This window comes from Amblyomma mixtum, chromosome 2 (genome assembly GCF_055824585.1).
Source record: "Amblyomma mixtum isolate Tamu chromosome 2, ASM5582458v1, whole genome shotgun sequence".
Taxonomy (NCBI): Eukaryota; Metazoa; Arthropoda; class Arachnida; order Ixodida; family Ixodidae; genus Amblyomma; species Amblyomma mixtum.
Genome location: NC_143013.1, coordinates 22,860,635 through 22,874,088, shown reverse-complemented (window position 1 = coordinate 22,874,088; position 13,454 = coordinate 22,860,635). Strand labels below are relative to the sequence as shown.

The 13,454-nt window shown below is 50.7% G+C and overlaps 1 protein-coding gene and 1 long non-coding RNA gene across 3 annotated transcripts; both read right to left on the bottom strand.

Moving 5' to 3' along the window:
• Positions 1-2,732: 2,732 nt before the first annotated feature.
• On the bottom strand, positions 2,733-5,884 carry LOC149358680 (uncharacterized). The gene is made up of 6 exons (XR_016288712.1): positions 3,312-5,884; positions 3,188-3,251; positions 3,064-3,127; positions 2,941-3,003; positions 2,820-2,883; positions 2,733-2,759 (listed from the first exon to the last, which is right to left on the bottom strand). It is a non-coding gene; the product is annotated as an uncharacterized LOC149358680 (long non-coding RNA).
• Positions 5,885-5,889: 5 nt separating this feature from the next.
• LOC149358679 (uncharacterized) lies at positions 5,890-13,138 on the bottom strand. 2 transcript variants are annotated; one of them, XM_089570831.1, is made up of 10 exons: positions 12,410-13,138; positions 12,219-12,344; positions 9,410-12,071; positions 9,287-9,349; positions 9,163-9,226; positions 9,044-9,072; positions 8,922-8,983; positions 8,801-8,864; positions 8,677-8,740; positions 5,890-8,616 (listed from the first exon to the last, which is right to left on the bottom strand). In XM_089570831.1, exons 3-10 carry the CDS (start codon positions 9,418-9,420, stop codon positions 8,404-8,406), a joined length of 570 nt encoding a protein of 189 aa, XP_089426957.1. In that variant the 5' UTR covers positions 9,421-12,071; positions 12,219-12,344; positions 12,410-13,138; the 3' UTR covers positions 5,890-8,403. The 2 variants fall into 2 exon arrangements, with proteins under 2 accessions (XP_089426957.1, XP_089426958.1); XM_089570832.1 differs by lacking the exons at positions 12,219-12,344; positions 12,410-13,138 and having other exon boundaries at positions 9,044-9,107; positions 9,410-9,420.
• Between the last annotated feature and the right edge of the window lie 316 nt (positions 13,139-13,454).

Genomic DNA, 13,454 nt, shown 5'->3' with positions numbered 1-13,454 from the left:
GCATCGGCCGAAGATGTTCACGAAGTGAAAGGCAACTGTCGCTGTCACCCATTCAGTGCTGTAGGTACTATGGAATAGAAGTGTGCAAGAAACGCCTATATTGCCTGGAATGAAGCAATGAGTGCTAGAAGCAGAACGAATTTGCAGCAATGCACAAAAGCAGCGATACAGTGACCCAATCGGCGAGCACAGCAAACTCATTCAGAACCTTGTATGTCAACGGTACAAAAAACTCCAAGTTGACAGTGGTGGTGCCATGAATGTGATCGCGGAGAAGATCGAGACAACAATCCTATGCATGTGAAAAGGCTTCATTGTTGTCCCACTGGGAAAGGCAAGAGTTAATGCAACAGTGCCTATTGGAAACAATAACGTTGATTCTTGAAAACATTGTGAGAGTAGGCCTGGTGTATGAATCGTCAAAGCAGCGGCCAAAGATGTTCATGAAATGAAAGGAAATTGTTGCTGTGACCTGTTCAGTGCTGCAGAGAAGGCAAAACACAAGACCGTGGAGTGAGCAGTACTGAGCTGTAGGTACTGTGGGAGACTAAGCCGGAAAGAAACCCCTCTATTTTCTGGAATGAAGCAATGAGCGGAACCAATTTGCAGCAGTGCACAAAAGCAACGATACAGTGTCCCAATCGTCGAGCAAAGCAAACTCTTTGAGAACCTTGCATGTCAACGGTGCAAAAAATTCCAAGTTGACAGTAGTCGTGCGGTGAATGTGATCATGTGGAAGGTCGAGACAACAAGCCTTTGTATGTGAAATGCCTTCATTCTTGTCCCACGGAGCAAAACAAGAGTGGCTAATGGACACAATCACGTTGTTGGTTCTTGAAAACTTCGTGAGAGTAGGCTTGGTGCATGAATCTTGAAAGCGTTCTATGAATGGAAGGCCACTGCCGCCGTCACCTGTTCAGTGCTGTACAGAAGACAAAGCACAAGACCGTGGAGTAAACAGTACCGGGTTGCTGTGCAATAAGCAGAACCTTTTTGCAACGGCGCACAAAAGCAGTGATACCATGTCCGAATCATCAAAATGCCTTGAATGTGGTCTCGGGGAAGATCGAGACTACAAGCCTGTGCATGTGAAATGGCTTCACTGTTGTCCCACTGGGCAAGGCAAGAGTGAATGCAGCAATCACGTTGATTCTTGAAAACGTTGCATGAATTGCCAAATGTGCAGCAGTAGCGGAAGATGTTCACGAAATGAAAGGCAATTGTCGCCATCACCCATTCAGTGCTGTACGTACTATGGAAGAGAAGCGTGCAAGAAACGCCTCTATTGCCTGGAATGAAGCAATGAGTGCTAGAAGCAGCGATGCCGTGTCCCAGTTGTTGAGCAAAGCAAACTCTTTCACAATCTTGCGTGAGAATGGTATAAAAAATTCCAAGTTGACAGTGGCGCTGCCATGAGTGTGATGCCATGGAAGATCGAGACAACAAGCCTGCGCATGTGAAATGGCTTCATTGTGTTCCCACTGGACACAAGCATGTTGTTGATTCTTGAAAACTTCATGAGAGTTTCATCAGTCTGTGTCGTGCAGTTGAGGAGTTGGAGTGCACAGCATGGCAGCAAATGACCGATATGTAATCCACTTGGTATTCGCTGCTGTCCGATGATGTAGATGCAGCAGGCCTGACCTCGTGATGGTAAACAGGATGCCAGGTGCAGAGCCACCGCAATGGTGGTTAAGGCACTTCCGAAACATGTAAAGTTGCGCCATGAAAGAGACGAGCTCCCAAGTCCGGTCACCTGGGTATTTCAAAAGGAGTTATGACCTGCGGCACGCACAAAGAGCCTGCGGTGCAGTGCCCATCACAGCACCCAGTCCGAGACAGCAGGAGGGAGACTGCTTCAAAAGTCGTCACCCAGGTCCACAGTAGCCGATGATCTGCGACCCCTGCCCGCTTTCTACCTCTTGTGCCTTTTGCTCACACACCCCGTGTTTCTTTCCTCTTCGTTTTTATTAGGGTCCTGGATGATGGGGGCACTAGTTCTTCTCACAGGTACCCATATAGGCGAGAGTGTTATGTGCCAAAAAAGAATGCACATAAGTGGCACAGCTGGCCACCGGGAAGCAGGGTCTGATGTTCATGATAGCCTACAGGAAGCCTGTGACCAGCCTTGATCGCCTCAAACTGACGACTTCCAGCCTTGGATGGCCACCCCGTTGTCCTCGTGAACTCAGCCTGTCAACCGGCCTTTACAAGCGTCATCCTCTAAGTGAAGAGATTACATGATGCATTTTGTGGGCTAAACAATCTGGCCCAATACTGGACGTCATGGTGGGGTCAGACGTGGTCCGGGGCAATATGCATGGTATATGCTCCGCAGTGCACGCTGAAGTGGCCTATGGAGTATACGGCATAGCCTGAGTCCGTGTATCTGCAAGACAAAAATGCAACTGTCACTGATGAAAGCGCACAAGATGTGGACGCTTACTCTGGCAGCGTCCGGCATGCAGGCATTTTACCGTTTTTGAGAGAACAGGGGGTATCCAGCTCGCTGATGGTATGGCACCTCGTAGTCCTCCCTGCTGACAACATGGGGTAGCCGAGTTGCGCTCGTTCTTGTGGATTCTAAAAGGGAACCTGCAGGGAAAGCATAGACGTTTTGCACGCACTGTGAAAGCGTCCAACTGGCACAAAACTGGTCCCTGCAGAGGCACTGTAAGCAGAAGATTCAGGGAGCAAGGAAGCAATAGGAAAGTAGGCTTTGTGTGCACTCAGATATGTTAGAGCGACAGTCCACGCATCTGCAATAATAAAAGCAGAGCTGTAACAAGGGTGAAAGCATATAGAATTCAGCAGCTTACTCTTGGAGCATCCGAAGAGGTCCAAGTGCCTGTGTGCAGTATGTTAAAGCGATAGTCCGCGCATCTGCAATAATAAAAGAGCTGTAGCAAGGGTGCAAACATATATAATTAGGGAGCTTACTCTTGGAACATCCGAACAGGTCTGAGTGCCATGTGGAGTACAGTAGAGCGATAGTCCATGCATCTGCGATAATAAAAGCAGAGCTGTAGCAAGGGTGCAAGGATACAGAATTTGGGAACTTACCCTTGGAGCGTCCGAACAGGTTGAAGAGCCTGTGTACAGTATGTTAGAGCGATAGTCTGCGCATCTGCAATAATAAAAGCAGAGCTGTAGCAAGGGTGAAAGCATATGGAATTCAGCAGCTTACTCTTGGAGCATCCGAAGAGGTCCAAGTGCCCGTGTGCAGTATGTTAAAGCGATAGTCCGCGCATCTGCAATAATAAAAGAACTGCAGCAAGGGTGCAAGCATATTGTTATGGGGAAATGCTTACATTTATTTACAAGCGGTAGGTGAATAGTTCCTAGCGGCGAGCAGCAGGAAACACCAACGCGAACAGGAAGCCTTTACAACCTCTTTGTGCGACCCTTCCTCATGGGAGGCCTCTTCGTCGTAGCATGACCCCTGGCGGCATGAGTGCCGTCCCGGCTTTAGGCCGGTGATAGAGGAGCGGCTTGAGGCGCATAACGGGAACAATGTCGGTGGGTGGTGTACATGATGAGGATGCAGGTGTATGAGGAGCAACTTCATCCCATCCGTGACATCGGTGACCTGACGCACAACACGATAAGGACCATGGTAGGGGGACAAAAGTTTCTCAGAGAGACCGACGCGACGGGAAGGGAAGGGGACCACAGAAGAACGAGTGACCCCGGTTCGTAGGTGACATGGCGACGGCGATTATCGTACAATGACTTCTGTATTTGTTGGGACGCTTGGAGCCGAGTTCGGGCGATTTGGCAAGCGTCTGCAGCTTGAGCAATGGCATCCCGGGCGTAGGCGGTGACGGGACAGTCAGCGGTTGGCACGAGTGTGTCCAATGGCAGGACGGCGTGTCTGCCGTATAAGAGATAGAGGGAGAGTAACCAGTTGTGTCATGCCTGGAGGTGTTGTAAGCGAACGTCACATAGGGCAAGGCGAGATCCCAGTCTTTGTGGTCGGGGGGGACGTACATAGACAACATGTCTGTTAAGGTTCGGTTAAAACGCTCGGGTAGCCCGTTTGTCTGTGGGCGGTAAGCTGTGGCAATCTTATGCTTTGTAGAACACGAACGCAGGATGTCAACAACTCTGGACAGGAAATAGCGTCCGCGGTCTGAGTAATTGATGAGGGGCACCATGTTGTAGAATAAGACTGTGCAAAAGAAAGTCAGTGACATCGGTCACGCAGCTCGTAGGCAATGCACGGGTGATCGCAAACCGAGTGGCATAGTCTGTGGCTACTGCGATCCGCCTATTTCCGGAGTCCGAGGTTGGGAATGGTCCAAGGAGGTCGAGTCCTACATGGTGGAACGGCTCCACAGGCATGTCTATAGGATGCTGAAGACCAGGAGGTGGTGCCGAAGGCTTCTTCCTGCGCTGACAGAGGTCACAAGTGGTGACTTAATGCCGGACTGTACGGTATAATCCAGGCCAAAAGAAACGGTGCCGTATCCAGTCGTAAGTTTGTGCCACACCAAGGTGACCAGCTTCAGGCAGGTCATGGAGTTCTGCAATTATAGAAGACCACAGCTGCTGGGGAATGACTAGAAGGAGGGAGGGCCCGTCAGGACGGAAGTTGTGGCAATAGAGGATGCCATTATTAGTGACGAAGAGCTGCAGGGATCGCTTCAAGCTTCCAGAGCTGAGGCCCTTGATGGTTTGCAAATATGGTTCTTTGCGCTGCTCCTCGGTGATGATGTATAGATCAGAAATGCCAAACAGGGAAGGGATATCGTCAGTGTCACTGAGAGCAGGTGGCTCGACAGGGTACCGAGGCAGGCAATCAGCGTCTTGATGGAGACGTCCAGACTTGTACACGACAGTGTATGAATATTCCTGAAGGCGTAGCGCCCAGAGGCCAAGACGCCCAGAAGGGTCTTTCAGCGAGGACAGCCAGCAAAGGGCATGGTGGTCCGTGACAACAGAAAAAGCACGCCCGAACAAGTATGGCCGGAATTTAGCTACAGCCCAAACCAGGGGCGAGGCACTCACGTTCCGTAATGGAGTAATTTCGCTCAGCAGGTGAAAGCAGGCGGCTAGCATACACAACCACGCAGTGTGGGCCCCGGGAGCGTTGAGCCGGCACGGCTCCGATCCCGTAGCCACAGGCATCCGTGCGGAGTTCAGTAGGGGCCGTGAGATCAAAATGTGCCAGAATCGGGGATGATGTCAGCAGGCGGACAAGCGTGGAAAATGCATTTTGTTGATCAGTGTAAAGTCTCTGTCCGTCTTCAGGAGGTCAGTGAGGGGACGAGCGATAAGGGCAAAATCTTGAACAAAACAGCGGAAGTAGGAACACAGCCCAAGAAAACTGTGCACATCTTTCTGGGATGCCGCCGCGGTGGCTCAGTGGCTATGGTGCTCGGCTGCTGTCCCGAAAGACGCGGGTTCGATCCCGGCCGTGGCGGTTGAATTTCTTTGGAGGAGAAATTCGAGGCCCGTGTACTGTGCGATGTCAGTGCACGTTAAAGAACCCCAGGTGGTCGAAATTTCCGGAGCCCTCCACTACGGCGTCTCTCATAGCCTTAGTCGCTTTGGGACGTTAAACCCCATAAACCAAACCAACCGTCTTTCTGGGAATTTGGACGAGGGAACTGTTGCACCGCTGCAATTTTAGCTGGATCAGGACGTACACCGGAGGCGTCGACAAGATGTCCCAGAATGGTGAGTTGCCAGCGGCTGAATTGGCATTTGGACGAGTTGAGCTGCAGCCCAGCCGTACGAAAGACAGTCAGGATACTCCCGAGATGTTCAAGGTGCGAGGCAAATGTGGGAGAGAAGACAACATCGTCAAGGTAGCACAGACACGTAGTCCACTTAAATCCGCGAAGGAGTGAGTCCATCATCCATTCGAAAGTAGCTGGTGCATCACTTTGAACTGGTTAGAACCGTCAGGTGTGACGAAAACTCTTTTCGCGGTCTTGCTCGTCAACGGCGATTTGCCAATAACCGGAACGAAGATCAGTGGAAGAAAAGTATTGAGATCCGTGGAGACAGTCGAGAGCGTCATCGATCCTAGGGAGTGGGTACACGTCTCTTCTTGTGATGCGGTTTAGGTGGCGGTAGTCGACACAGAAATGCCAACTGCCGTCTTTCTATTTAACAAGGACGACTGGAGAGGCTCAAGGACTGGACGACGGTTCGATGATGTCCTTAGCGACCATCTTTTCGACTTCCTGTTGTATCACTTGGCGTTCGGGACTGGACACCCTATAAGGCCGGCAGTGCAGAGGAGCGGCGTCACCGGTGTTGATACGATGCTTCACAATAGTCGTACGAGATAAAGGGCGGTCATTGAAATCAAATATGTCCTGAAAAGATCCCAGAAGCAGAAGCCTCTGCTTGGTCGGCAGAGAGATCTGAAGCGATCATAATGGCAAAGTGGTCAGGTCTCGAAAGAGGTGTGACGAGATCTTCCAGAGAGGACGATGCACAGTTTGTGACTGCAGAGATCACATATTCATCGGTAGGGGACAGCGTGGCAAGGCACATGCCTTGAAGCGTTTGGACGTGCGTACTGAAGTTGAGAACAGGTAACCATACGCTGTTTCCCGAGACTGTGACAACTGTATGGGCAAGGGCAACATTCTTTGTGACTGGCAAATCAAGGACAGGAGTGAGGATATACTGGCCGTTAGGAAGAGGTGGAACAGATTTAAACAATACGTAAGTAGCGGCTTCAGGTGGTAAGCGGGTGAACTCGGCAGTACAGAGACGGTGCACAACTGGGGCAGGTGGTTCCGACAGGTACGGTAGGTCCAACTCAACAACACTGGTAGCAAAGTCAATAAGGGCTGCGTGCTCACTAAGGAAATCAAGGCCGAGTATGATGTCATGAGGGCATTGATTCAGAACGGTAAAGAGCACGGTGATTTGGCGGTCAGAAATCGTCACACGAGCAGCACACAGGCCGAGGACTGGGGATGTTGTGCCATCGGCAACTCGAACAACGGCTATATGTGCAGGCGTCAGTACTTTGCGGAGGCGGCGTCGTAGGTCAGAACTCATCACAGAAATGTGGGCGCCCGTGTCAACCAGAGCAGAGACGGCAACGCCATTGACTTGTATGGTCAGTAATTTGCGTGGGGCACGAAGAACTAAACGAGGATTTTGGAGCCGGGTTGTATCTGCAGCATCACCTCTGGACGCTGCAGAAACTAGTTTTCCGCCTGTGATCGTCTGTAGGGGCCGGGAGAGGAAGCGCGCGGTCGTTGCGGCGAATGGGACTGGCGGCGCTGTGGAGATGGTGAGCGGCTGAAGCGGGGTGGCGAGACGTCGGTGGTGGGTCTTGATGGGTCCAAGGGTCGCGAGAAAGAGCTTGAGTCTGCAGCGTCGGGGCGATAAGGTGGGGTCGAGTAACGGGTCCGCTGGGAGGAGTACCATCGACTACGGCAATGACGGGCGATGTGGCCGACACGGGAACAGTTGAAACAGATGGGCCTGTCGTCAGGCGTACGCCACTCGGAGGGGTTGCGCGGTCGAGGAGCGGCGTAAACAGGCCGGACAGGGTAGAGAGGAGGGACTTCGGGTACTTGGGAGGGATGAAGAGCAGCGACAGAGTTCAAACCCAAGTTAGCATTTCCTGGCGCACGACGGCTTGGATAAGTGGAAGGGGCAGGGGCTGGTTGGCTACAGGTGTTGCTAAGGGGGCCGGAGCAATGGCTTCAAGCTCACGGCCTCTGGTGAGGTCGGTTGGTTCCGAGCACAAAGATCTTGGCAGGACGAAGACGCAGCCGTGTTGGGCAGGCGTGCGATATGCTGGGTGATCCGTCGGCTTTTGGCGTCCTCAAAGCGGGGGCATCCTTTTATGATGTCTGCAATCTTGTCAGTTTTTGTAAACGAGCGGATTGAAGGCCTCATCTGCAATGCCCTTCAGCACATGTCTGACTTTGTCAGCCTCGCTCATCTCTGTATCCACCGTGTAGCACAAAGGCAACACATCCTGAATATAGGAGACATAGGACTCTGTTGATGACTGGGCGCGACTTGCGAGATCTCTTTTAGCGGCAAGCTGCCGGCCGAGTGGTTTGCCGAAAAGGTCAATAAGCTTTTGATTACAGTCATCCCAACTGGTCAATGTCTCTTCGTTGGTATCATACCACTTGAGCGCCGTGCCCTTAAGGTAAAAAACGACGTTCACAAGCATGAAAGTTTGGTCCCACCGGTTGTTAGCGCTGCACCGTTCATACTTGCGCAGCCAAGTCTCGATGTCAGCGTCGTCGTCCCCAGAGAAGGGTCCAGGATCACGAGGGTGAGTAAGGACGACGGAGGACACCGAATCTGGAGGAGCTGCTTCCCTCATTGTCATCCGTGGAAGGTAGTGTCCACTGCGTTGTTCCGTCTTGTCGCACCTCCACCAAGGATGTTACGGGGAAATATTTACATTTATTTACAAGCGCTAGGTGAATAGTTCCTAGCGGCGAGCAGCAGGAAGCACCAACGCAAACAGGAAGCCTCTTCTTTGTTCGACCCTTCCTCGCGGGAGGCCACTTCGACTTCCTCTTCGTCATAGCAATATATAATTAGGGAGCTTACTCCTGGAGCGTCCGAACAGGTCCAAGTGCAGTGTGGAGTACAGTAGAGTGATAGTCCGCACATCTGTGGTAATAAAAGCACAGCTGTAGCAAGGGTGCCAGCATACAGAATTTGGGAACTTACTCTTGGAGCGTCCGAACAGCTTGAAGAGCCTGTGTAGAATATGTTAGAGCGACAGTCCACACATCTGCAATAATAAAAGCAGAGCTGTAGCAAGGGTGAAAGCATATAGAATTCAGCAGCTTACTCTTGGAGCATCTGAAGAGGTCGAAGTGCCTGTGTGCAGTATGCGAAAGCGATAGTCCGCGCATCTGCAATAATAAAAGAGCTGTAGCAAGGGTGCAAGCATATATAATTAGGGAGCTTACTCTTCAGCGTCCGATCAGGTCCAAGTGAAGTGTGGAGTACAGTAGAGCGACAGTCCACGCATCTGCAATAATAAAAGCACAGCTGTAGCAAGGGTGCAAGCATACAGAATTTGGGAACTTACTCCTGGAGCGTCCGAAGAGGTCCCAGTGCCTGTGTACAGTATGTTAGAGCGATAGTCCGCGCATCTGCAATAATAAAAGCTGTAGCAAGGGTGCAAGCATATGGAATTCAGCAGCTTACTCTTGGAGCGTCCGAAGAGGTCCAAGTGCCTGTGCGCAGTATGTGAAAGCGATAGTCCGTGCATCTGCAATGATAAAAGCGGAGCTGTAGCAAGGGTGCAAGCATATATAATTAGGGAGCTTACTCTTCAAGCGTCTGGACAGGTCCAAGTGCCGTGTGGAGTACAGTAGAGCGATAGTCCGCGCATCTGCGGTAATAAAAGCAGAGCTGTAGCAAGGGTGCAAGCATACAGAATTCAGCAGCTTACTCTTGGAGCATCCGAACAGGTCCAAGTGCCGTGTGGAGTACGGTAGAGCGATGGTCTGTGCATCTGCGATGGCTTCATTGTTGTCTCAGTGGGCAAGGCAAGAGTGAATGCAACAGTGCCCATCGGAAATAATCATGTTGATTCTTGAAAATGTGAGAGTAGGCCTGGTGCATGAATCGTCAAAGAATGTGCAGCAGTGGCTGAAGATGTTCACGAAATGAAAGGCAATTGTCACCTTCACCCTTTCAATGCTGTAGGTACTGTGGAAAAGAAGCATGCAAGAAACGCCTCTATTGCCTGGAATGAAGCAATGAGCCCTAGCAGCGGAACAAATTGAAACAGCGCAAAAAAGCAGCGATACCGTGTCCGAATCGTCGAGCAAAGCAAACTTGTCCAGAACCTTGCAAGGTAACGGTACAAAAAATTCCGAATTGACAGTGGTGCTGCCGTAATTGGGATCTTGGGGAGGATCGAGACCAGCCTGTGCATGTGAAATAGCTTCATTGTCTTCCCACTGGACACAAGCACGTTGTAGATTCTTGAAACAGTGATGAGAGTACGCCTGGTGCATGATTCAGCACAGCAGCAAATGAAAGTGTCCAAAGAATGTTCAGCAGCGGTAGACGATGTTTGCAAATGCAAAATGACAGCCAATTGCCGCCGTCACCCGTTCAGTGCTGTACAGGAGGCAAAGCACAAAACCGTGCAGTAAGCAGTACTGAGCTGCTGCGCAAGAAGCGGAACCGATTTGCAACAGTGCACAAAAGCAGCGATACCATTTCCAAATCATAGAGCAAAGCAAACTCGTTCAGAACCTTGCATGTGAACGGTATAAAAAATTCCAAGTTGACAGTGTCGGTGAGGATCGAGATCAGCCTGTGCATGTGAAATACCTTCATTGTCTTCCCACTGCACACAAGCATGTTGTAGATTCTTGAAAACGTCATGAGAGTAGGGGTGGTGCACGAATTGGCAAAGCAGGAAATGAAAGCGTTCAAAGAATGTTCAGCAGCGGCCGACGATGTTTGCCAAATGACAGCCAATTGCCGCCGTCACCCGTTCAGTGCTGTACAGAAGGCAAAGTGCAAGAAGCAGAACCATTTTACAACTGTGCACAAAAGCAGCGATACAGTGTCCCAATCCTTGAGCACAGCAAACTCGTTCAGAACCTTGCATGTCAATGGTACAAAAAATTCCAAGTTGACAGTGGTGGTGCCATGATTGTGATCGCGGAGAAGATCGAGACAAGCCTATGCATGTGAGAAGGCTTCATTGTTGTCCCACTGGGCAAGGCAAGAGTTAATGCAACAGCGCCCATTGGAAACAATAGCGTTGTTGATTCTTGAAAACGCTGTGAGAGTAGGTCTTGTGTATGAATCGTCAATGCAGCTAATGAAAGCGTTCAAGGAATGTGCAGCAGCGGCCGAAGATGTTCATGAAATGAAAGGAAATTGTTGCTGTGACGTGTTCAGTGCCGCAGAGAACACAAAACAAGACCGTGGAGTGAGCAGTACTGAGCTGTAGGTACTGTGGGAGACAAGCCTGCAAGAAACTCCTGTATTTCCTGGAATGAAGCAGTGAGCGGAACGAATTTGCAGCAGTGCACAAAAGCAACGATACAGTGTTCCAATCGTCGAGCAAAGCAAACTCGTTGAGAGCCTTGCATGTGAATGGTGCAAAAAATTCCAAGTTCAGTGGTCGTGCTGTGAATGTGAGCACGGGGAAGGTCGAGACAACAAGCCTTTGTATGTGAAATGCCTTCATTCTTGTCCCACGGAACAAAACAAGAGTGGCTAATGGACACAATCACGTTGCTGGTTCTTGTAAACTTCGTGAGAGTAGGCTTGGTGCATGAAACTTGAAAGCGTTCAATGAATGAAAGGCCATTGCCGCCGTCACCTGTTCAGTGCTGTACAGAAGACAAAGCACAAGACCGTGGAGTAAACAGTACTAGGCTGCTGTGCAATAAGCAGAACCTTTTTGCAACGGCGCACAAAAGCAGTGATACCGTGTCCCAATCTTCCCAATGCCTTGAACGTGATCTCGGGGAAGATCGAGACTACAAGTCTGTGCATGTGAAATGGCTTCACTGTTGTCCCACTGGGCAAGGCAAGAGTGAATGCAGCAATCACGTTGATTCTTGAAAACGTTGCATGAATTGCCAAATGTGCAGCAGTAGCCGAAGATGTTCACGAAATGAAAGGCAATGGTCGCCATCACCCGTGGAAGAGAAGCGTGCAAGAAATGCCTCTACTGCCTGGAATGATGCAATGAGCGCTATAAGCGGAACGAATTTGCAGCAGTGCACAAAAGCAGCGATATCATGTCCCAGTCGTCGAGCAAAGCAAACTCGTTCAAAATCTTGCATGACAATGGTAATAAAATTCCAAGTTGACAGTGGCCCTGCCGTGAGTGATCCCATGGAAGATCGAGACAAGCCTGTGCATGTGAAATGGCTGCATTGTTGTCCCACTAGACACGAGCATGTTGTTAATTCTTGAACTCTACCAAGTCCACCTACTCTACTCTTGAAAACGTCTACCAACAGGCTGCGGCATGACGCGCTGCTCTTAAGCATGGTCCTCTGAAGACTGCTTGCAGAGTCGTTGACCACACGAACACGGGGGAGCCGAAGTCCACGGATATGTCGAGACAGAAGGATCTGCGGTAAAAGATAAAAGGAAACATGGAAGACGTACAAAATCAAGTGTCAGACGGTTTTGGAGGCGATTTGGGGGATAAAACGTGCGGTGCTCCAACGGGTACGAACCAAATTGCGGCTGTTACTAGAAGCGAAAGCAGCACTTACAATCAGGGAGCATGCGTAGAATATGGCACGATGCACAGAAGTCAACGGGCCAGAAGCGAGCTCCAGATTCGTTCTGTGTCCTTGCTCGTATGCATAGCGGCCGTTTGGTGGAGCACACACGAAAATCTGAAAAAGAAAAAAAAGGGCGGCTTGCAGCGAAAAAAATGCCAGCATAAACCTGGTACACTCACCATGGAACGCGTGTAGGGAAGGTTGCGGCCGCTTCTCGGAGAAGTCCAGCAGAGGTGGCTGATGGCCAGGCCGGAGCCTGGCCACTAACCTTGGCTGCAGCGGAAAGTGGTTGGGCCGCAGACCGCAGGCAGCGTCCGTTCTTCAGAGTTGCTGGACGAGGTTGGCGAATTCCGAGCGCCCGTGCGCGGCCACATAACCACATGTCGTTCAAGAGCACTTCCGTGAGCGCGCAATGGCGTAAGGCCTTACACTTTTGAACGGGCGATCACACAAGGGGATCTGACCAATTTCTTTCTTAACATGACATGTTGGCCGCGCCGCAAGGGCATTCGGAACGGATGCTTATTCCGTGACGTAAACGACAGCGGGCACCCAGAGCTGAGCTCTTTGAGGCAGCGAGCAATGCGAGACATTTCCTCGCTGACCCAATGCCTGCAGCTGTCCTGCCTAGTGTCAGCTAAGCCTAACCATGTGCGCGCCGCCCATCCCAGCCCGCTGCGCTTCCGTCATGGAAAAAGACCCGACGGCGGTGGTTCGTGAAACCACTTTACAAGCCTCGTGTTAATTGTACTCCAGGTGGTTTAAATTTCCGGATCCTTTAGCTACAGCGTCTCCATAGCCTGAGTCGCTTTAGTACGTTAGACCAATAAACCAAGCCAATTGGGCTCATTCCTCGTTGGCATCGCAGAACCCTCCTCACAGCGCCGCCCATCCTCCTCCGCTCCCCTCTTCCTTTTTTTCCTTTTTTTTCTCCTCTCCTCTCCGTTTTTTTTTTCTTTCACGCCTGTTCCGCTCTTCGGTCTGTTCCTCTGGCGAGGAGTCGGGGAGGGCCGGCTCGCAATTTTCGCAAGCGTGCCTCCGCGCCCCGCCGCAGCGTTTTTCTGCAGTTCTCTCCTGCAAAACCGCGATTCTGCGCGTCTTCTGGACCTCGCGGTCTCAGATCTTTAGTATTTTTCGTGTTTGATGATTTAATTTCTTTATATTTGTTTTTCATATTTGCATTTTTTAAAATTTTGTTTTCTTTCACTCATGAAACCCGTGCGT